The sequence below is a fragment of the Monodon monoceros genome, unplaced genomic scaffold (genome assembly GCF_005190385.1).
Source record: "Monodon monoceros isolate NGI ecotype Baffin Bay Population unplaced genomic scaffold, NGI_Narwhal_1 Super_Scaffold_16, whole genome shotgun sequence".
Taxonomy (NCBI): domain Eukaryota; kingdom Metazoa; phylum Chordata; class Mammalia; order Artiodactyla; family Monodontidae; genus Monodon; species Monodon monoceros.
The window spans coordinates 78,732,343-78,756,200 of NW_021703772.1; the positions used below are offsets into that span (position 1 = coordinate 78,732,343).

Sequence of the window (23,858 nt, forward strand, 5' to 3'; positions counted from 1 at the left end):
TCACATTTTCTGCTATACTGTTCACCTTCCCAAGAACTTCATTCCACCAGCAAGTAAGTTTAGTTCACACAAATATTAAGATACGAAGTCATGAAATGAGCTAATTCTGACTCCTCTCAACACACGTACACATCCCTTCTTACACATGTTTGCAAAAACATATATGCCTCTTTACTGTCAAATACAATTTGGGAAATAAATGATAGACAATTTAAACCACAATTATAAATGTTTAAAAAAATTCCTAATTTTTCATTAGTTATTTCTTCAAGCTACAATCCTCAGTTTAGTGGTCCCAGAATTTCTTTTAAAATCATCCTCAGCATATAAATATCACACTTAGACCCTAAAATATTTGCGATGTACTGATAATGGATTTATTATTAAAGAAAAACCAACTTTTACTGTGAATGGGTGGCAGCCCCTTTCTGAATGTAAAGCTAACCAAGACACAAGGATTAAACTTTCTATAAGTTGCTGAAGAATGTGTGCCTTTTCAAGTAAGGGTTAGTTCTGAATAAGTCTGAAACTGAGAAGATCACTCGCTCATTCTATTTCGAAAACAAATGAAATACTCTCACTGTTAAAAAGATGAAACAAATATGGGAAAGTCAGGCACTAATACCAGTTGGTAAAAAATCTACAAATGGTTTAATTACATACACCCTACTTTTTTACTCGGTAAAACATAAATATTTTGAATGAACAGTTTCAAATTTCTCCCAAGTTTGCTTTAGGTATAGTTAAAAAGAGCAGATAAACTCTAGATTCCTTATGGTCCAAGTTATAATGAAAATACTCAAGCTAAATCCCCATTAAAGAGAAATGTAATGAGGCACGCTTTCTAGTGGCTGATACCCTCTTCTAAACCAAAAGGGATGGGGGTTGCAGGGGAAAGTTATGGGAATGAATGGCCAAGTTGTCATGTAACACTTTCTCATTTCTATTACTTTACTCTTTCTGGCTACTTTAGAAAATAAACTCATGTTTTAACTAACACTATTAACTAAGTACAAAACTATTTGTTGTTTTATTTGTAGAGACAGAATCCTACAAACATCTGCAGCAAGCCCATGAAGCACTTCTACCATCCATACTGATATCTCAGTATTCAATATATACAAAATTATGTTTCTATTAAACAAAACAAAGGTATTCACAAGAAGCTGCAGAAAAAAACTCATGCAATTAACGAAGACTGAAATTTATAAATTAAAAACTTAATCTATACATAATGTACAAATAGTCGTGCATTTTAAAATGAATATTATATGTCTCATAAGTATATTTTCACAGGCAAATGCTGCTGAACAAATATTTGCTAACGCAAATGAATGGAATTTTAATAAATTCTGCTTTAATATTTAACCCCAAAAGTTGAAACTTTCAATATTTTTCTTGAAATATAAGTATTTTCTTGTCCAAATAACGTTGATGTCTGCGAAGAGCATTCCAAAAGATTCTCTTGCATGTCATTTGGGGTGTTTTACCAAGAACAAATTTCTTAAACCTCAGGCACAACAAATAGAAATTTTAAAAAAGAAAATCAAGTATAAATACCTTATCAGTTCAGCAAAAAGTTCAAATAAAATTTTTCATTTTTACTTACTGAGAACAGGTATATTACATAAAATGTTCCATTAAAATACGCATAAGTGAAATAAAATGTATGCTATTTAGTTTTTGCTTTCACATTTCAATATTTAAATTTTTGGAAAAACTACGCATAGCAGCCAAGAAAACATGTTATACAGGAAAAAATGATCTCACTAACAAAACTGAACTTAATAAGATATTGCCCTTCAGCGTCTGAAATGTTACCAACTTTGCAAACATTCAGTCTGAAATTGTGCTATATTTCAGAACTTACTTTATGAATCAACAAATCCAGTGATTTTTTTTTTTTATACTTCAATTTTCTCTTAAAACACTAAATAGAATTTTCATGGGCTGGTGACCTCCAACGTGACTGCAGATTTTTAATTATAGAGTTTGCCATGCTACCAAGTTTCTCATGCATTTCAAATAGCTGGCTTCCTGAATAATTATGGAGATCTTCTGAATCTAGTTGAAGAGCAAGTGCACTAATCTGGGCCACAAGATTTTTAGATAACGGAGTCTCTAAAGCAACAGGATCAATTAAATCTAAAAGAAAGGAAAAAAAGCACAATTAAATCTATTCCAGATAAATCTTAAATTCTATCTCTCTCCTTTTAAGGTAATAAAAATTTAAGTGCCCAGGTTTCAAATTAAGAATGCAGGCTGAGGTATACCTGCTCAAGGTCAAGAGAATAGGCAACAGAAAAATTACCATAGCTTATTCTGTGCCATTACAGAAATCATGACTACTTCATTTTTATGAACAACATAACTGGAATGCAAATGTTTATAGTTTATATCCTCATTTGAGGCCTTGATAGAGCAGAAGTTGACAATTAGAGAAAAAGCAACTAGACATACTTCAAGTCGTATCAGTTACTTTTTCACACACTTGGCAACTATTACACAAAAAAATACTTGTCTAATTCACAGGGCATGGTCAAATTAAAACTAAAAGAACAATAACAAAATACTTCTTCAAGAAAGTCAGCTGATCTTATAAAATTGTCCCACTTTGCTAAAATATACCTGAGGCAAGTCTTTCTTCATCAGGAGAAACAGATTTATTTTCCATTACATTTACTGTTTTTTCGGAAATATCAAAAACTGGAATCTCTTCTAGTCCACGAGACTTCACCTTGATTTATACATTCAGACCAGTAAAAAAAAAAAAAAAACAAAAGCAACAAATTGAAAGTAATTTTTAACAGGACTAATAGTAACAGGACCACTAATGCTGGAAAACAATCTGACATACTATGTTTCACAGCCCATTACATGATAAGCTTAGCTAATACTGCTAAGAACCCATGTTCTACTAACAACACACAAAAATAGCATTACATAGCACTGTTTTTTCAAAGAGGTGGTTATGGGGTTTATAATATTTCCTAATGGACTTGTCAAGAATTATTGCAAATGGTAGCCATGAAAAACTACACTATATTCCCCAGGTTCAGAAACAGGGGAAAAGCAAATCTAAGGCAAAGATTTCCAAGCTTAAATAATATATGGACTTCTTTTTTTAAAATTTAAGAACACAATTTTCAAAGGTATTCCCAGGGCTTACTGATTGTTGATTGAGAAAATACTAATTTCAGAACGTTAGAGTTACCATATGACCAAGCAATTAGATTCCTACATATATACCCAAGAGAAATAAAGAATGTTATGTCCACACAAAAACTTGTATATGAATGTACCTAATAGCATATTCATAATAGGAAAGTGTGTAAACAACCCAAATGTTCATCAAGTGATGAATGGATAACCAAAACGTTGTATAGCCATAGAATGGGATATTATTTAACCATAAAAAGGAATGAAGTACTAATACCTGTGAACCTTGAAAACACTATGCTCAGTTAAAGACGTCATTCACAAAAGACTACAGGTTATATGACTCCACTTTTAAGGAATGTCCACAATAGGCAAAACTACAGAGACAAAGATTAGTGGTTGCCTTGGGGGTGAAAATGCAGAGTGACTGCTAATGAGTACAGGGGTTTTTTTTCCAGGGTAATAACAAATGTTCTAAATTTAGGTCTTGGTGAGGGTTGTGTAACTTTGTGAATATACTAAAAAACCACTTAATTGTGTGTTTTGGGTGGGTGACTTTTATGGTATGTGGCTGGATCTCAATAAAGCAGTTGAAATGCTTCAGCTATCAGACTGAAAATTACTAATAGTTCTTTTTTTCCCCACTGGTTAAATGTTTTTAAAGATCAAGTAAAATTAATAGTAAATCAAGGACTTTCACGAATACAGCAGAAGTCTTCAGTAGTCTGCAAACTCCAGTCCCAGAAATTCTAATAGAACACCAGCTTTCACCCTTAACAAACCCTATTTTTCATATATTCACAGTTTTGCATAGTATCAATGAATACATAAAGGGTTTCTAAATGGGTTTCAGGAGAGCCTGTGAATTCTTCTGAAATGATACACAAAATTTTCCATATATTGATACATTTTTATATGGCAAAAGCATCTTGGCTTTCATAAGAATCTTGAGAAATGTCCATGACCTAAAATGTTTGTGTTAAAAGTTGATAGGAAGAACAAGTAAAAAAAATTGGCCACAATTGTGTTGGATATCAAAATCAAAATACTGTTAACTACAAATACACAAGATTTTTGTAAATGTTTAGATTTGAACATCTAGGTTTTAGAAATGGTAGCCATGAAACCAATCACCTATTTGGTGGAAATAAAAGAGATAAGAGGGTAGGAAAATAGAATTCAAAGAATAAAGAGGTATTATACACAACAGTACAAAATGAGCAAATCTATGGAATTATAAATGAATCTTTTAAGTTACTCTTAACTGCAGGGGAAGGGAAGATAAGGCATCATATAAAATGAGCTTTTTAAGCAAGAATAGTTTAAATGCAAACTTCTGTAACTGTATTGCTCGATCATTTATTTATACATGATGTTATGACTAACATCAAAGTTTTTACCTGCTGCTCATGATATACTCTGAGAGCCTTTTTTACATTAGAGACTTTTGGAGAACGGATAGGAAGAGTTTTTATTTCAGATGCTGTAAGAGTACTCAAATCACCAATTGTTTTTATATTCTTGGCTCTAATGAGTTGTCCCAGTCCTCTTGCCCTAAAGAGATGACAGAAACAGGAAAAATGTCATATAGTTTTATATTTATTCTGTTTGTAAGGGCCTACCCAATTGAATTTCCTGATTTAAGCTCAATCATAACTGAATTTATACAGACCCACCTAGCCCACTCTGAGGACAGGCATACGTGCATTTACTTTAAAATTTGAATCTGATGTGTATACCTGGCTTAAGCAAGACTAACCTTTACAAACATCTTATAAAGTGGAACTAATTATACTCCTTATAGTATTTATATTAGGATTAAATAAGATAATGTATGCAAAACCTGGCAAATATTAAGCACACAATTATCTTAGCCATTACTGTATTATGATCAATGCTTCTATTATTGCCATATCTCACCCATCTTCCCAGCTGCATTTTCATTCATTTCTAAAACAAAGTGTGTGAAAGTACATATAAATCAATTCTAAACATGAGAACCTTGATCATTTAAATATCCCTCTTAAGTAAGTGGCATCTCTAGGTATAAGCCAGAAGCCTAAATAACCACTTACCACATGTTGGACGTAATCTGAGGTAAAATGATGTCAACTGGTGCTACACAGTTCACCAAAGCAGGGTAGACACTTTCTGTTGGGCATGGCACAGATTCCTTAACCATTTCTGCAATCTTAGAATAAATTTCAAAAGCTGTTAAATAGAGGTCACCTGACTGAACATGAAAATATAAAGTTGCATGAAAACTAAAGCACTTCTTACTAAACACTTCTTTGAGCTCTTAAATTTAGGGCTACGTGATCCTGGGGACAGAAATCCTTTGGCTGAAGTAGTATTATGCTAGATAGAAGAAAGGAGAAAAAAAAAACTCAGAACCCTAGATAACTGTAAAGTTTACAACTCTATTTTCACAACTTAAGCCTGCAGTAATGTCTTAAAATTTTCAGAAAATGTAAAATGTAACAGTATTACTGGATCAATGACTTGCTGGATCATCATTGCCTCTTACCACCTCTTGTCTGCTTACCAAGTAAGCAGACAAAAGAACAATAAACCAAACCAAATAAGTTTTGTGTCTTAGTTAATTTTAAGACAAATTACCCAACACAATTCTGTCTGCATGTGTATTTTTTAAAGCCTACAGCTTACCTTAGATTGCGCAGTAGGTGAAGTTTTAACACTTTTTACTACGGGAGAACTATTTGAAGAATGGCACCTAACAATAGAGCATCGCCTATCAATGTCATCTGCCAATCCTGCCTGGTATATAGGATCTGCAAAGGAGACACGGCGAACCTGAAAACATAGGTCATGTTTTTATTTAACAAAATTAAAAGTTAAAAAAAAAAACACAACACTGTAAATTCTCATTATAAGGTTAGCCAAAAACAGAATGTGAAGCTTAATTTATTTCACTAGAAGCCAACTGCACATAGTTGTAGCTCTTCCTGGTGACTGCTTTCACAGATATTACTCAAGACCAAGGGTCATTCCAATTATCTATAGTCTAAACTGCATAATACAGCAACAAGGAGAGTGAAAGAAGGATAACAGCAGAAACTTAATGAAATTGCATGTGACAGTTAAAATTGTATAATCAAATTCTATTAACCTTACAGGCTTACTATGGACTGTAAAGAACAACGTAAAGAGGCAGAGACAGTACTAACTGGCCTCTGGTATATCTTACTAAGCTCAGTTCTTAACTTTTTGAGGGTCCAAGAGTCAGCAATTGGGTGGCTTTTTTTGTCTTTCTTAGCCCAGCTTGAAGTCATTTTGGCCTCTTCTAAACTCTTTATTCATCACTCATTCAGCTATCTAAGCACACAACAGAGCACTTAAACCATTAAATATGTATATAAATGCCTCCTGGTCTTGATTCCCAAAAGACTGGGCAGATTTTGTACATATCTGCTACAGAAAACTACTGTATGTTGTACTGTTGCCTAAATAAAAATTAAATGAGCTACTATGAAACAAAACATGACTAGTTAACTGATATTAACAATCTAAAGTATACTGAAGAAATCAAATGCATTTTACCTTATGGCCTATTTAAACTTAAAAAATAATAATAGTAAGAGCCTCAAAACAAAAGCAAACCAAGACCAAACTGAAAAAACCTCAAGTGGTGTTAAGTCTTCCCAAGAACTAATCTCTGAATTCTCAATATGAGAATTTTCAGTATATCTTGGGGAAGTCTTCAAAATGTGCTGACTAAAGGCAAAATTAAGTGCCAGTATAATTATATTTATATATACACGTTTGTATACATAAACACATGTATTCTACAGTAAACGGTAGGTTCAGTTTCAAAATTAAGTTAAGGAATGCCTACATTGTACTTTTTCAAAACATCTACTTTGATAGAGAGGTCAAGTTATGTAAGCACATGCAACTTTTCCTTTTTAAATTGTATTTATTCAACAAATTATGTGCAAGTCACAGGGCCAGGGTTAAAACAGATACATAGGTAATCCATATGTTTACAAACCAAAGTAGATAAACTTTAGTGAAGAAAATGGGGACATAAACAAAATAATTACAAATGAAATCATATCCAGAAATTAATGAAGGCACAGCCTAAAAAGATTTTTTTTCTTTTTAATTAGACAAGGTGTGAAAATAAGCTTATATAAATACTTAAATGTGAAACAGCATAATGTCCTAGTACATAGTAAGTGCCAACTAAAGCTACTTTATCAGTTTCTAAGTGTTTCCTCATATATTATGATACGAAGAGCAGAAAAAAAATCACCATGAGAGATTATCTAAAGTTTTCAAAAAGTGAACAATGGTGATGGTTCTATGAAGATCTGTAGCTTAGTGCCCTGAAATAAAGGAATATCTAAAGGGCTTCAGGGACTTCCCTGGTGGTGCAGTGGTTAAGAATCCGCCTGCCAACGCAGCAGACACGGGTTCAAGCCCTGGTCCAGGAAGATCCCACATACAACGGAGCAACTAAGCCCGTGCGTCACAACTACTGAGCCTGCGCTCTAGAGCCTGCAAGCCACAACTACTGAGCCCACGTGCCACAACTACTGAAGCCTGCTAGGCCTAGAACCCGTGCTCCACACAAGAGAAGCCACCAGAGAGAGAAGCCCATGCACTGCAACCAAGAGTAGCCCCCGCTCACCACAACGAGACATAGCCCATGGGAAGCAACAAAGACCCAACGCAGCAAGCAAGCAATAAATTAAATAAATAAATAAATAAAATAAATTTAAAGGGCTTCAGTCTTTCTCAACCTTTCCTTCTACCTGCCCTTTTCCCTAGCCACCATGGTAAATGTTCAAAATGAATGGTCATATAAACCTAATATTCTGTCATTCACCAGGTATCACCATATGGCCAAAATATTCCAATTAAACATGGACTCATTAATATTCAGCCTCAATCCCCCTACCTTGTGAACAGGTGATGAGCTTTCATCTTCTTGGGGTCTTTTTAGTCCTCTCTTTAAAATGCTGGTGGATGGAGAAGCCAAAGGAGACCAGACACAGCGTGTGTGCATGCCACTAGGACTGTCATTTGCTGACATGAGTAAAGGATCAACATCCTTTAATTTTTGAGGAGATGTATTATTGTCTTCTGATACCAGTTCAGAAACAGCTGTTTCAGCTGTCAGAGGTTGTGGTGTCTCCTCCACTTTCTCTGAAATATGGTGAACTTGCGGTAAAATTCCATCATTTCCCGCTACCATCTGACTGTCACCTAATTTTGTTTCCTCAAATTTATTAGGTTCAATATTTGTTTCAGTTTTATTACAGTCAACCTTTCCTTCTTCAGAGCTCATCTCAAGTGTGTTGGGAACAAAACTATTGATTTCTACATTCAATCTCTTTGTTTCAGCTTCTATAGGCTTAGAGGCTTTGGTAGTTAAGTCCTCATCCTCTGTTTCATTGACACGGTCAGTTTCAGTAGTCACCTCACCAATCACTGTTTCTTCACAATTTCCCATTTCAGCATTCATTTCTCCAGATGAGCCTGGATCAGATTCATCACTTCCTCTGTCTAGTTCCCCAACTGCTATTTGTTCAGAAATCTCTAACTGAGCACTCACTTTTACAGGTGCGGTATTATCAGAATGACCAATACCTGAATTAAATTCCACAGCTACTGCTTCATCAGCACTGAGTTCTTCAGGTGCATCCGTACTTTGACTGTTTTTCTCTGTTAACTCTTCCTCTGAAGTATCAGTTTTGACACTCTTTTGTTTAGAGAAGCTAGCTTCAGATTTATCATTTTCTGCATTCAATTCCATAGCATCTACTTCTCCTGGATTCAATTCTGCATTTGCTTCAACATTAACAAGCTTCTCTATAATACTCAATTCCTTTTTGGGGATAGCCTCTGGCTTTTCTTCTTTGGTCTCCAAAGTTAAACATTCCAGTGAAATATCTTTGAAGTCACCCAAACATGGGTCAATAGTTTTACATTTTTTATTAGATGGCTCCTGGCTTTCAAGAGATATTGCTACCTCAGAATCCCTATCACAAGTTTCTTCTTTAAAATTTACCATTTCAGAAGGAAGAAAGTCTTGAATAGTATTTTCTTTCAACTCAGTTTCAGATATAATTAATGAATCATTAATAGTATCATTCTCCTCCTTGAGATCCAAATGAAAATTCACACTATGATGCTCATCTAAAAGTTTTACTTCTGAATACAGATCAGCTTTAGAAGTTTCTGATATAGTTACAGGTGTCTGCACATCTGTCTTTTTTGTTTCGCTGACTTTTACATCATAATTCTCTGTATTCTTTAACCCAATGAATGACTTTTCCTGAGGTTGTGATTTTTCTCCACAGCAATCACAACCTTTAGATCTCCTCACCCTCTTACTTCTCTTGTGTTGGCATTCAAGTGTTTGAAGAGTTTTCTCAGAAAGCAAAGAAATGTCTGATGTTTCTGTTTTTGAGGATTCACCCACACTATTTTCTAGAGAATCTCGCTTATGCAATTTTTTATTGGCATTTCTAGTCCTTAGATTTGATTCTGGTACAGAAGGATTTGAAAAGGAATGTTCTGCACATTTGTTAGTTTTACTTTTTCCCTCATAAATATTTGATACATCACCAGAAACTTGTAATAATTCTGAAGATATTGTAGAATCTTGAAGAGTTACAGTATTACTTTCTTCTTTTTCACAGATCTGAGATTTTGTATCTTTGTCTACTTCAGAATTCCCTTTATAATCATGTGTCTGACTTTCAACCTTTATACATTCCTGTTTTACCATTTTCTCTTCTTGATCTTCAATGTCAACACTGTCATTGCTTTTGTTTTTCCATTTTCCAGATCTTTTCTTTTTAGAACCTTCTTCTTTTGCCTCAGAACTATCAGATTCTGAGTTTTCAATGCTGGAAAGTAAACCCTGGGATGCTCTTCTTGTTTGATACCGTGTTCGTCCCCTTACTGTTATCTCAGAGGATTTATCTGCAATGTCCTGGGCACCATCTCCCTCAGATTTAGTAGTCTCAAGATCTGGCTTTCTTCTATTTTCATCGATTTCAGCATTAGCGCTGGTTTCCCCTAAAGTCTTCTCATGTAAATTATTTCCTTTCTCAATTAAATTTTCCTGTACAGTTTGTTCAGAAATCAATTTTTGCTTAGGTAAAACATCATCTTTTACATGCAATGGACTCCTCTGCAGTGTCTTTTCTTCTTCCTTACGTCTTTCCCTTTTTTGATTATTTTCTTTATCTTGGCTATCAGTGGTTGGCTCTGCTGTTTCTGAACGTCGCCTTAAAGATCGTCTAAGGGTTTTATGATTTGGAGTTATCTGAACATGACTATCCTCATTTGCTGTTTGATCTGTTGTTATTATGGCTGGGGGTGTGTTTTCTTTGGATTCCAAATTAATTTCTAAGGTTTTCTCCTCTACAGTACTGTTTTCTAATAGTATAGTATTTTCTATTGTTGGTTTAAGCATCGTATCCTCATACTCCACTGAAGACTCAGAGAGATGAACCTGATTATCTAATGCACATTCTGTTTGATTAAGCAAACCAGGTGGGTTATTTTCTAAGGCTACCATGCCATCAACAGATTCCCGAGTACTTTTCTCCTGATCAGATCTCATCAAGGGCTTAGACTTTTTATTCCCTATTGGTTCAGGCTTACTCAACCTTCGGACTGATCTCTTAATCCCATGCACTGTTTTTGCAGAGTCAGATTTTGAAAGAGCCACTTCTTTTTTCTTTGCTTTTGGTGGATTATCTGTTTTAGCCGTGCCTTCCTGATTATTTTTCACTATAACAGCTGATGACATATTATTCAAGGGGGATGGACTAAAGGGTCTATTTTCTGAGCCATCAAACTTCTCCAAAGTAATAAAGGATTGCCTTCGACTTGTAGGCTGTGGGGGAGGAGTTCCAGAAATAGTGGCATTAGAAACCGAGCTACTGCTGACACCAAATGTATTTTCTGTACTAGATGCACATTCAGTTGGCGTCTTCTTTGATACAATTAAAGCCTTTTTTCTGGCATCATTACTGCTCAGTATTTCTGGATTGGTTTCCTCAATAGAACCACACTCATTATTCGAAAGGGAAGCCTTTTCAAGGTGTTCATCCATACCACAGTTTTCCATGACATGTTGAGGAATGACAATGTCACTCTCCTTTTGTTCCTCCTGCACAGAAATGTACATATACATATAGATTAACCAGCAAACAAGTCTGACTTTCTGGGGAAATTTTTGTGTAAAGCTTTAGTAATTCAAAGGGCAATGTGACTTTCAATATTTTGCAAATTTTCCAAAGGTGATGGTAGATGCCCATTAATTTATGTTTCCAATTGTAAGTATTCAATAAAGCCAAATACATTTAAACACACATGCACTCACACACAGATGCAGACCCACACATATAATGACTATAATTCTGCTAAAGTCTGCTAAGGAAAGTTAAGAGATTATACAATAAATCTTAACATTAATATAAGAGACTCCATAATAATGGAAGGGTGATTCTAAAAACCCCAAAATATGAAATACCAAATATACCTTAAATATCATCTTGGAATCTTCCTTGGATTTTTCAGTTAAAGTAGGAATTTCCCTGAAATAAATAACTGCATAAATTAGAATACTGTTAATTAAAAATTAGAAAACCAGTTACTTCAACAACTTCCATACTTACATAGACTCTTCCTGACCATACTGAGAAAATAAAGTATCTTGTGAAACATCCAGATTATTATACATGGCAGGAATATCACACCTGAAAAGGATTTTTTATAAGCAACTTCAATATCTGATATTCCTACAACTAGAAATTAAACTTACAATTCTACATCTAGTTACATTTTAAGAATAATATAAAATCAAGGTTTAAATGCTTATTTTCCAGATTTTCCATGAAACCATCTCCCCTACCTTTTCCTCCCATACCTCAATAAAGGAATTGTTCAGAAACATTTAGCGCATTTCAAGGCAGCCTTATACATTATGAAATATAGTTATGCAGTCTATCTTTTTGACACTTAAAATATAGCAGCACAGAATACACAGTATCTTAGTTATAAACTCAAAATTATGGTTTGCCGCATGAAATCTAAATGTAAATATGGAATACTCTATTCAAGATAAAAGTACTACAAACCTCTTTGTTTTGAGTACTTCTTTCTGGTGTTCAGTTAGTATCCTTTCCTTTGTTTCTTTTCCGTCTGGAGGTATAAACACAAAGTCAGTAGACTTTTCTTCTTCCAAAGGCATTTCACTCTTTGCTTTTGGAGTTGAAGACTCTAGTTTCAACTGCAAATTGAAAACGTTAATGCGCATTTTGAGTTTCCAAATTATTTTCCAATACTTCAATCTCTCTTCAGGCACTCTGATAAAGGTTTTTGATAATGACTAGGAAGTTCGAAGTTCAAACTCATACAATATTCCTGGTTAATAACAATTAGTACCATGTCCTTAACTTTCACTCTGCCTCTACTAAATACTCAGAAAATAAAAATTATTATACCTCTTTAAAAAGTAGGCAAGGACTTCCCTGGTGGCACAGTGGTTAAGAATCCACCTGCCAATGCAGGGGACACAGGTTTGAGCCCTGGTCCAGGAAGATTCCACATGCCACGGAGCAACTAAGCCCGTGCACCACAACTACTGAGGCCTGTGCTCTGGAGCCCGCAAGCCACAACTACTGAGCCCACGTGCCACAACTACTGAAGCCCATGTGCCTAGAGCCTGTGCTCTGCAACGAGAAGCCACCGCAATGAGAAGGCCACGCACCACAACAAAGAGTAGCCCCCGCTCGCTGCAACTAGAGAAAGCCAGCGTGCAGCAGTGAAGACCCAATGCAGCCAAAAATAAATAAATAAAATATATAAATTTATTAAAAAAACAAACAATGGATCTCCATTTCCTTTTAAAAAAAAAATGTAGGCAAATGTGTGCTTACCAAAAAAGCATGGGCAAATGTTTTTCAGGCCAACACACAGAAATCAAGTGTTTTGGCAGGAGGAAAGTATATCTGCAGTTTCAAGTTGAAGCACAAACTACTCAAATTAAGTAAAAGGTGCCAAAATAATATGTCCTACATACCAATAATATTGGTACCATAATGTCATTTTTACAAATTTTCAGCACAGTTGTTTTCATTCTACTTTTCAGTTGCTACAAGACTGTGTCAAAGTTATTCTTTAAAAATAACGTATTTCTTTCATTTTGCCAGGGCCATGGTCTCAAGATTCCAGAACACTCCTTTACTGGAGGTCCTGGAAGAAGAATTATTATCTGAAAATTGGTTAATTGGTCACTAGCTACTAGATATTTAGTTTTATATATGAGCTTACAACAGATGTCTTGCGGATGCATTCTCTTCCTATTCAATAACAGAAGTTCTAAAACATTCTCCTTTCATGCTACCTATGTTATAGTTAATCTTATTTAGTTTCATTCCATCTCAAGGGGGCTGCTGCCTTGAGTAACTATACTAAACAAATGCTCAGTGTTATGCAGACTTAACTTTACTAAGAAGTAATCATCTCCCAAGGCTTCTAGGTTACCATGCCATCTTAATAGTCTTCCCAGGCCACACTTTACTATTTCCCTACAATCCCATCTTTTATTTAGTGTTTAACAGGTTTTTCTTCCAATCAGAAGTTGTATATTTGCAAGCTACCACATACTTTAATTTTAAAAGTTCTATTAAATACACTTTGAAAAACATACTTTAGCTGGTGGTTTCATATTGTCTTTTGTATCCTTTGTTTGTGCCAAAAAAGAATCTCTTTTTCCACTTGAGGTTCTTTCCATGCCACTTATCTTCATATTTAACTGTGAATTTTCTGTCTGTTTTTGTAAAAGTAAAACAATTTCATTATGTGCAAATGTTTTTTATTTATCCTTTTCACATTTTGATAATTACAGTCTAATCAATACTCATTTCAAATTTCTTTTGACTATTCATATCTACTAAGATCATGTCAAAGAAAGCCACTGTCTAATGCAGTAACAGCAAAGATTTGTTGTCTCCAACTTATATAGCAATAGTTGTTTTGCATCCTGAAAATAAGCTATATCAAATAAACACTATAAAAATGAATCGAATTATTGAACTCAAATACCCCTCTTATTACTGGAAATTGTTTTAAAAGAAAAACCAAAGCCATAAAACTTTAAACAATAAAACATACATGACAGAAAATACTATCAGGTCCCTCCCAACAGAATATATGGCTTTTTCAGGCCAAATTACACTGAAGGAGTCTAAACAAGTCTAGATAATTATCTGATAAGAATTTTTATTTTACCCAAAAACCAAAACTAAGTAAGAGCATTTAGCTAGCTATAACACTTTTTCTCTTAAGGTTCTAAACAAAAAATAGTGAGACTCCATTTGTTGTTGAATAGGAAAAAAGTGCCTAAGGGTGTTCTACCTGATGAGTATATATATAGTGCTTCTATCTTTATTCCTTAATCTTTAGACAGTAATCAAGTACTATTAGCCAAAGTAACCTTGGTCCAAATGGATAATGTGATATCAAGGATGTGTTTCTCTGGCAGAATGAATGAGATTCAATGCAAAGAAATGAGAAAATGAAGTGTAGCTCTTGCTTACATAGGCATTAGTAACTAGTATTCCCAGTTTATATAAAGCAACATTTAACCATATATTTCAATAATTCCAACCTTTGCAAAACAATATACGAGGTGCCATAGTTAAATAAAAAAGATCATTAATGAACAAGAACCAGAGATTATTTAAAAGAGACTCCATGGTGAAACTGACTGCCCTTAAGTTTTCTAGGCCACACAACTAACTTTATGGAAAACTGTTACGGAACACTTCTGTTCAGGTTTTACTTGTTTATCACTTCAGTAAAACATTCTAAGCTTTTGTCCTTTTTAAAACTACACTGAAACGCAATAAAAGAACTACTCAAACATCAAGCAAAAGTAAACAACGCCCCCCCCCCAACTTACTGTATCTGAATATGGTCCACTGGATTCCTCAATAATTTCAACATTTTCCAAACCAGGCAACAGAAGCAGAGATTTTTGTTTGGCTTGTTTTAGTATTGGTCTTCAAAAAAATACATAAATATATATGCCTTAAGTAAGCAGTACTGATGACACATTAACAAGAACACTTTAATTATAATTTTAAAGTGGCAAAATACAGCCAACTTAAAGACTGTTTTTTACTCCACATACATAAAACTGGGAGAAATTACAGACAATATTTGAATTTTTCACTAAACTCTTCAGTTTCTGAATTTTCTTCTTTAAAAAGTTTTCCAAATTTTAATCATAAAATTTTGAGCAAAAGTAGACTGTTACATTAAGTACATGTCACTTAGATTTAACAGCCATCAATTTCCTGCCTTTTGCTGGAAATTTCTTTTGTTAAGGATAATCTGAAATTGCTTTTTATGTTCCTAAAACTAAGGTTACTCTAAGGACCAAAGCAAAGGGCCAGATAATTTTAATAATCACCATGTACTCCAAATAATAATATTTCAACTAAGAAATCCTCTGCAATGATTCCTCATAAGGAAATTTTATTTGGTTAAAACCAAAATGTCAATACATAATCAGAACAGAGTAACTGTATAAAAGAGTTTTGTTGTTAGCATACTTTAACTCCTCAGGATAAATCAACATCGTCACTTTAGCAAATGTGGCATTCCAGAACTGAGCACTTTGTTTTCTAATCTGTTTATTCTTGTGTGAAAATACTATGCATAATAATGGCGAGATCTGTTCAAGAAGTTCACTGTCATAAGTCCCAGTGTAGCTGACGTGTAGACAAGCAATAATTTCTCCTAGTAGCTTTTCTAACTAGGAAAAAGAAAAAGTTCATTAGGATAACACTTAGAAATGTTACTTTTCAAACAGAAAAAATAAAAGCACAAAGCATACTAAATTAAACTCACAGAACATGCTGTTATTTCAATTTTTTTTTAAAGCTCCCATCACCTTCAATATATAACACTCTTTATAGGCAAGAACTTACTTTATCGATACAACAGCTTGAATTCAAGCTTATTCTCCATTAACAGAAAAAATTATGTTTTCACATAAATTATAAGTTTTACCTATAAAAACCTTGGAACCAATTACTTTCATATATAAAGGGATGAGACAGGAGATGAGTTATATGAATTTAAAGCAATATTAAATCTTCCTTTAAAAAACTACCCTTTGATTATATCCACGTCTTGTTACTAAAAGTTCATTAAAATTAAGGTGTAATAATGACCCTTTAAAAAAAAATCAGCAAAATTATATTTAAGGAAGACAATTATTTAAATCCTAAAATTTTTCTTCATGAAAGTGTATTTTATGGACAATGTCTATTTTTACCTTGTTGTTCATACAACTATATACTTTAGGAACTTCATCAAACCTATGAAGAAAAACAGAGTACCATTTATATTTTAGAACATTAAACCTAGAAATATAATGCAGCCCAAAAAAAATGAGACACTTGTAGTGATATACAAAGGTGCCCCAAGACCTAACAAAAATTGTCAAACTGCAAACATTTAAACATGAAACAAACCTGTCTTTAAAATAGGAGTTAAAGAAAAACATCTGGAATAGACCTCGAAGTATTAATACCAGTCACTTGTTTCCATGCTTTTTAAAAAGCATTATTATTTTTGATGAAGCTTAAGGACTAAAAAAGATTTGCAAAAACTTAATGGATTTGGAGTTCTATTTTGTAGTTTATAAAATCTGTTCCTAAAGGTTTCTCTGTGAATTTATGAAAGACAAGCTGTATTATAACTGAACCACACAACCTTGCTATAAAGAACATTAATGAATTCTTCCAAAATGCTTCTTTCGAGTATGTTACTTGGGGTTTTTTCATGTTGTTTTTTAGGCACTGCTTTCTTTGGTTCAAATGTAAAAGGTAATGTAAATTAATACAAACTTCTGGAGGGTAATTCAGAAATTTAAATGCATATACCCTTTGAACCAACCATTTCAATTTTAGGGCCCTGTTCTGCTATTTAGTGGCAAATGATTTATGTACACATACGTTCAAATGTGATATTGTTAGTTATAAGGAAAAAGACTAGAAAACATATGTCCGCCAACAGGAAATTGGGTAAAGTTTCATGAAGCCCTACGCAGACCTTAAAAACAATGAGACTCTTAGGTGTATGATGCAAGATGCATCCAATATACTAAGTGCATACCATATATAATACTGAACTGCAAAGCAGTATGTCAAGTCATATATATCATACATTTAAGAGGTATGCTTTTTGTATTAACAGTTCTGAAAAGACATGCACTAAAGTAAAAAGAGGGTTGGATTAATCATGAAAAATAAAGTGACTTCCAATTTCTACCTCATACTTATTTATTACTTGAGCTATCTTTTTAACAAAAGCATAGTTTCATATATTACCCTTTCCACTAAACTTTAAAGATTAAGATCTTTAACAACAAAGCTGATATGAAAACAATAAACGTTTGCTACCTAAATCTAGTTATATATGTTTAATTCAAAGTTATTAAGCCAAAATACTTACTTTGAGTTTTCGTAAAATAATGCCAGAGGTCTTGTTAAAGTTGCAAATATTTTTCGGATCATAGAAGGCAAAGAAATATGTCCAAGTACATTGGAAAGAATGCTGGTGATTGAGTTGCCAATAGCGAGGAGAGTATCAGAATGTACTTCCTTGAGGCTCAGAGTGTGGAAAGAACAGATCACTCTCACAATAAGTTTAAATAAAGAAGCCAATTTTCCCAAGGGCTCCTTCTTCTTTTTGGACCAATCTGAAGGTCTCTGTGGTGCTAGGATAAAATTAAACTTATTAAAAACTCAAGTGTGTTCAAGTGTCACTGTTCATATTTACAATTTATGTCTCATGTTTACATGACATCTACATCTAATACATGTGTTTCTGTAGAGTGATACCCACAAATCTTAAAATGAAATACCATTAGTGGATAAACATCACTACAACATTATCTCTAAAAGAGAATCAGAGATAAGGGAAAACTGGCAGAGCTAGAATAAGAATTCCACAAAAATGACTCTATTTTCTCTAAGGAATTTTTAAATGCATTAAAATTTTTATTTTATAGTCTCAGAATTTCAACAACTAATTTGTAAGAAAACACTAAATTATATAAGCTGTGCTCCAAAATTAAAAGTTTAAAGTCCATTTTAAAAATAAGAAACAAGATTTCCCTTAGAATCATTGCTTCCTGGCTCATCTATAGTACACTAAACCCCACAAATTAATACTGAACAAGTCAGAGATCCAAATCCTCAGAAATAATACAAGGGAAAAAGCCTAGATTTAAAGAAAAAGATGTATCTCCAACGGCTTGGGACTTAATGCTGACGGAGCAGATCTGGCAGTGCCAGGATGGTGCTGCTGGAAAGTGAGCAGTTCCTGATGGAGCTGACCAGGCTCTTCCAGAAGTGCCGGTTGTCGGGCAGCGTGTTCATCACCCTGAAGAAGTGTAAGCAGCCGTGGATGCAGCAAGGCCGGAAGGGAGCTGGGAGGCCGAGCGATGCCCCGGCCCGGGTGCCCAGTGACTGGGCGCCACAGGCAGAGTCTGTCTGCCGCGCGTCCCCCGCCTTCCCGTACCTTCCTCCACCTGATGATGGTCGAACTAAACCCATTCCAAGGAAGGGTTCTGCGGAGGGCTTTGAGCCCTCAGACAACAAGTGTCTGTTAAGAGCTACTGATCGGAAAAAGATCAGCACTGTGGTGAGCTCCAAAGAAGTGAATAAGTTTCAGATGGCTTATTCAAACCTATTGAGAGCTAACATGGATGGGCTGAAAAAGAGGGACAACAAGAGCAAGAGTAAGAAGAGCAAAGCAGCGCAGTGAAGGGCACCAGGTTTCCTGCTTTCACCAGTTAACCACTGAATTGCTATTTTTCCTTTGGTTTTTACTTTTGGCCACAAAGCTGGGTTTCTGATTCCTCTACAATAACTGTTTTCATGTGAGATTAGGGTCATTTTTGGATGGAAGAAGGGCTGCAGTGTTTACAGGGTAGTTACAAGAAGCCAGTTTATTTTATATCTGGCTAAGTGGTCTGTGTTGTATGATTGTATGTTTCTGGATAATAGTTTACCGTCTCTGTAGCCGTCTGTGAAGAGCACTGTATCATTTAACCTGTATATATCAGTAAAAAAAAAAAAGAAAGAAAAAGATGTATCTGTCCAACTTTCCTTTGCACCCTTCTTAGACTCCATCTCTCTCCAGGGATAAACCCATTATGTCTTTCAAGAAAATCGTACCTATTCCAAAATTACCTTTGTTTCCCTCAAAGAATCCATTCTTTTAAGGTTAAGATATCTCAGATTTAAGAGAAAACTCTAATGCTTATTAATTAAAAATATCATGTGGTGAAATGAAAAACAAGTGTTGCTACTGAAAGAAGTCAACCTTCTTCCCTAGAATCAGTTTTCCATACATGAATAATTTAAATTGGAAAGGCCACCCAGAAATTCTTGCCTAGTATGTTGAGGCTGAAGACAGCCCGTAGTCAGGGGAGCAGTTACATACAAGAGACTGATCAAACAGTATATATGCTGAGGCAGGTAAATAGAGAAAAGGGATATCCAAGACTAGAATAAACCTTACGATATGAGAAAATAACTGAAAGTAATTCTAGAGAAACATAACTGTGTAGTTCACAAACACACCAATGTATTTCCCACCTCTGTCCACTCACAGATCCAGAAGCAGTGACACCTTAATAGCAATGAACAGATTTTGGTTTTTAAATGCCATTCTCAGCTAAAAGGAACCATATTTCTTGGAGATATGGCTAGTTCCAGGCTGAGGCAGGGAAAAATATAAACATCTTATGTCAAAGTTCTCAAAGAATAATGGAAACATATGAAAAGGTTAATAGACGCCAACAAGAACATTAAATTTTAATAGAAATAAATTATAGCCTACTGAGTAACAGAAATCCATGCTGATAAAAACAAAATAAATAGGGGACAAAGGAAGCTATATCTTACATTAGGATGTCACTTGCACCTGTAAGTGTCTGGTGCTTAGTGGCTTGATAAATAATTGTAGAATGGTTTATTATGGGAACATAATGAGATAAATAATTAAAATGGGGACAGCTTTTAGAATTAATGTAATTAAAGCAAAGGAGATAAACTCCTTGATACAAAGTAACGTAATTAAATGAAACAACATGAACTACCACTTTGGGAAACATCATAGTGTTTTAAGCAAGAAGCATCAGTGGCTGAAAAACTCATGGGTAAAAGTATGCTGGGTTAACAAGATATTTACACAGTCTCAAAGTACCTGCCACAAAACATTAACTTATTAATTATAAGTATTTACTAATTAACTTTACAGTGGAAAACCTGGCAGATACCATCTTAACCAAATAGTAAATGTTAGTAACATCATTAGCAATGGGACAAACTGACTTGTGTGCCTGTTGACATAATGCACTGAAAAATATACTTCTGTAGTATCCCAGTGAAGAAATGAAATCTCAATCTAATCTTGAGGAAATACTGACAGAGCCCAATTGAGAGACACTCAGAAAGTAACTTTATTTGTATTCTTTGCTTTTTTAAAAAAAAGATTAATTAAAAAAAATTAATTTATTTATTTTATTTATTTATTTTTGGTTGCCTTGGGTCTTCATTGCTGCACACAGGCTTTCTCTAGTTGTGATGAGCAGGGGCTACTCTCTGTTGCAGTGTGCAGGCCTCTCACTGCAGTGGCTTCTCTTGTTGTGGAGCACGGGCTCTAGAGCGCAGGCTCAGTAGTTGTGGCGCATGGGCATCTTCCCAGACCAGGGCTCGAACCCGTGTCCCCTGCATTGGCAGGCGGATTCTTAACCACTGCACCAGGGAAGCCCTGTACTCTTCACTTTTAAAGGTCGTGAAAGACAAGACTTGGGAAATGTTCTAGATCAAAGACTTGTCTACAAGTACTTTGAAATGGTTCCAGGAAATAAAAATAAAAAGTATAAAGGGGAGTGGGGGATGAAAATAATAAGACAAAAGCAATCAACTGATAACTGAGGAATCTGAGTAAAGAATGTTTAGTGCTGGGCTTCCCTGGTGGCACAGTGGTTGAGAATCTGCCTGCTAATGCAGGGGACACGGGTTCGAGCCCTGGTCTGAGAAGATCCCACATGCCGCGGAGCAACTAGGCCCGTGAGCCACAACTACTGAGCCTGCACGTCTGGAGACGCTCCGCAACAAGAGAGGCCACGACAGTGAGAGGCCCACGCACCGCGATGAAGAGTGGCCCCCGCTTGCCACAACTAGAGAAAGCCCTTGTATAGAAACAAAGACCCAACACAGCCAAAAATAAAAATAAATTAAAAGAAGGCTCAACATTAAAAAAAAAAAAAAGTTTAGTGTCTGTGTATAACTTTTGCAATGTTTCTCTAAAACAAATTACAAAATAAAAGTTATCCAAAAACTCTCAAAGTGATCCTTATGCATATTTATGAATAATAATAATTTTCTTTCAACTAGTTCTAATTTTTGTTTCCTCTCCTCCTCAACTTTTGCTGGCAGCTTTTAGAAATCTCCCCTAGTTTCCATAAATTTAAACAGCAAGAACACCTCTTGCAAGACAAGGAATGAAGACAAAAGACTTCTAATTCTGGGTTTACAGATGATGGATAGAATGGATATTCAGTTAATTCTAATTTTTCAGAAGTAACAAAATAGGTAAAATTATGTCCACCTGGAGCTCATCGTCTCGCCTTATCAAACTTTGGTGGCTTACAAAATAATTTCTGATTATCATCTGTTATATAACTGTTATAGTTAAGATATTTAGAGAATTTTATTTTTTGGACTAAGAGGTAATCAGATTAAGTGTTGCTCAGCCCAAAAGGGGGCTGAGATTAAAAACAAAAAATCCAAGCACATCCATTTCTGTGGCATCAAGGCTGGGATGCTCTGACCTGTAATACACTTTAGTCACATAACATCTTTCTCTACATTACTATTTAAAACCGAAACACCCCCCAAAAAACCCAAAAACTCCCCCCCAAAAAACCCTAAAAATATTTTATGTTCTAGTAATCTTTACACTAATTCATCAAAGACAGATCTTATTAAAAGAAAACTGAGGGACTTCCCTGGTGGCACAGTGGTTAAGAATCTGCCTGCCAATGCAGGGGACACGGGTTCGATCCCTGTTCCAGGAAGATCCCACATGCTATGGAGCAACTAAGCCCGTGTGCCACAACTACTGAGCCTGTACTCTAGAGCTTGCGAGCCACAACAACTGAACTCGCATGCCACAACTACTGAAGCCTGCGCACCTAAAGCCCATGCTGCGCAATGAGAAGCCACCGCAATGAGAAACCCACACGCCGCAGCAAAGAGTAGCCCCTGCTCGCTCCAACTAGAGAAAGCCCACACGCAGCAATGAAGACGCAATGCAGCCAAAAATAAACAAATAAAATAAATTAAAAAAAAAAAAAAAAAAAAGGATATGAACCTTAAAAAAAAAAAAAACCCAAAAGAAAAGAAAACTGAGTATGTTCCCAATCTTTCAACAGGAAAAGTAACCTTTAAACATCCACATTTTTCATTACTGGAAGGTTCTTTCCTATACAGTATGAAAATATATAATCACTGGTAGAAATATATAAGTTCAAAGAACCACTTAGTAGAATAAAATAACTCAGTATTTATTACAACATAATTTAGAATTAACCAAGGAACATAGTTATAAAAATAAGACAACTTGTTATGATTTCAATTGTCCAATTTTATACAGTAAAAATTGAGTTAAACTTTTAGCATCATTTTAAATTTCCTGTAAAACCATAACTGATTAATCACTGCCACGATTTTCTATGCAGTTGAATGTCAATTTAATGATTATTTCAAATCAGGCTACCAAATAAGAACATTTTAACAAATGTCCAAGTTTTTTGTCCAGATAATCCCTTGTACCAGATGGAGTAAGTAAAATCATTTGTATTATTAGACAATCTCTAAATAGGACAATATTTATGTTTCTGCATCATAAAAAGGAGTTAGATTGGGGGGGAGGGTGAGAGAGACACACACACACAGAAAGAAAGAGAGCAAGCATGTGAGCTACTAGCATAGTAACTAACATGGTTACACAGCATCAAAAGTAGGTAAAATGAGATGGGAAAAGCTATTAGGATTTGCCCTGACAACAGTTCAGACAGCCATGTTTATGATATATAAGGTAAGCAAATAAAATACTTACATTTAATTTTGGGCTGATACTTAATATTATATGGTGAAAAGTCGATGCAATCAACCATTACAGTAATAATATGAGTGATCCTATCCAAGAACAATAAATTCTAGGAAAGAATAGTTAAGTATTATATTAGAATCTTTTAACTACTGGCATGGTTTATATAAAGTATAAGCATGAACAAAAATATAAGACTAACTCCCACATATAACATATAGTAACACACATGTCATAGCTTATACCATTTAAGGTACATTAAGTATATGGTTATGAATATTTCCCAGTTAACTGCTGTGTGCCAAGTACTATACCTTTTTTTTGTTTCTCAATATTTATGGAAAATAATTCAGCTTTAAGATGCCCATAAAACTCAGCATATAAACCAATAAACTGAAAATGGAAGAGCTAGGTTCAAACTTAAGATTCTTTACCAAATTTCTCTTCAAAATTACAAAAGTGTTCACTAAACCCAGCAGAAACAAAATGTGAAATGTTGCTAAAGC

General features: G+C 34.7%; 2 protein-coding genes across 6 annotated transcripts in view; one reads left to right on the forward strand and one right to left on the reverse strand.

The window, feature by feature from the left end:
• Window positions 1-1,288: 1,288 nt before the first annotated feature.
• Window positions 1,289-23,858, reverse strand: part of RIF1 (replication timing regulatory factor 1) — a 51,485-nt gene continuing 28,915 nt past the window's right edge. For 3 of the 5 annotated variants that reach the window (XM_029225305.1, XM_029225306.1, XM_029225302.1), the window contains 16 exons: window positions 23,362-23,461; window positions 17,677-17,941; window positions 16,496-16,538; window positions 15,768-15,970; window positions 15,113-15,212; window positions 13,859-13,978; window positions 12,285-12,436; window positions 11,823-11,903; window positions 11,687-11,741; window positions 8,084-11,314; window positions 5,827-5,973; window positions 5,440-5,517; window positions 5,235-5,350; window positions 4,560-4,713; window positions 2,629-2,737; window positions 1,289-2,145 (listed from right to left, as the gene is read on the reverse strand). In XM_029225305.1, coding sequence (XP_029081138.1) covers window positions 1,931-2,145; window positions 2,629-2,737; window positions 4,560-4,713; window positions 5,235-5,350; window positions 5,440-5,517; window positions 5,827-5,973; window positions 8,084-11,314; window positions 11,687-11,741; window positions 11,823-11,903; window positions 12,285-12,436; window positions 13,859-13,978; window positions 15,113-15,212; window positions 15,768-15,970; window positions 16,496-16,538; window positions 17,677-17,941; window positions 23,362-23,461 — 5,169 coding nt within the window. In that variant the 3' untranslated portion in view covers window positions 1,289-1,930. The remainder of the gene's footprint in view (window positions 2,146-2,628; window positions 2,738-4,559; window positions 4,714-5,234; window positions 5,351-5,439; window positions 5,518-5,826; window positions 5,974-8,083; window positions 11,315-11,686; window positions 11,742-11,822; window positions 11,904-12,284; window positions 12,437-13,858; window positions 13,979-15,112; window positions 15,213-15,767; window positions 15,971-16,495; window positions 16,539-17,676; window positions 17,942-23,361; window positions 23,462-23,858) is intronic. The other 2 variants (XM_029225304.1, XM_029225303.1) reach the window with 2 other exon arrangements.
• LOC114896848 (signal recognition particle 14 kDa protein-like) lies at window positions 18,398-19,777 on the forward strand. Its single transcript, XM_029225307.1, has 2 exons — window positions 18,398-18,619; window positions 18,761-19,777. The coding sequence occupies exons 1-2, from the start codon at window positions 18,523-18,525 to the stop codon at window positions 18,991-18,993; spliced, it is 330 nt and encodes a 109-aa protein (XP_029081140.1). The 5' UTR covers window positions 18,398-18,522; the 3' UTR covers window positions 18,994-19,777.

Bases quoted from the DNA above. Each gene is read 5' to 3' on its own strand.
- LOC114896848 (XM_029225307.1), top strand. From the start codon at position 18,523: ATGGTGCTGCTGGAAAGTGAGCAGTTCCTGATGGAGCTGACCAGGCTC. The intron at 18,620-18,760 runs GTAAGCAGCCGT...TTCCTCCACCTG, and splicing joins GTTCATCACCCTGAAGAAGT to ATGATGGTCGAACTAAACCC.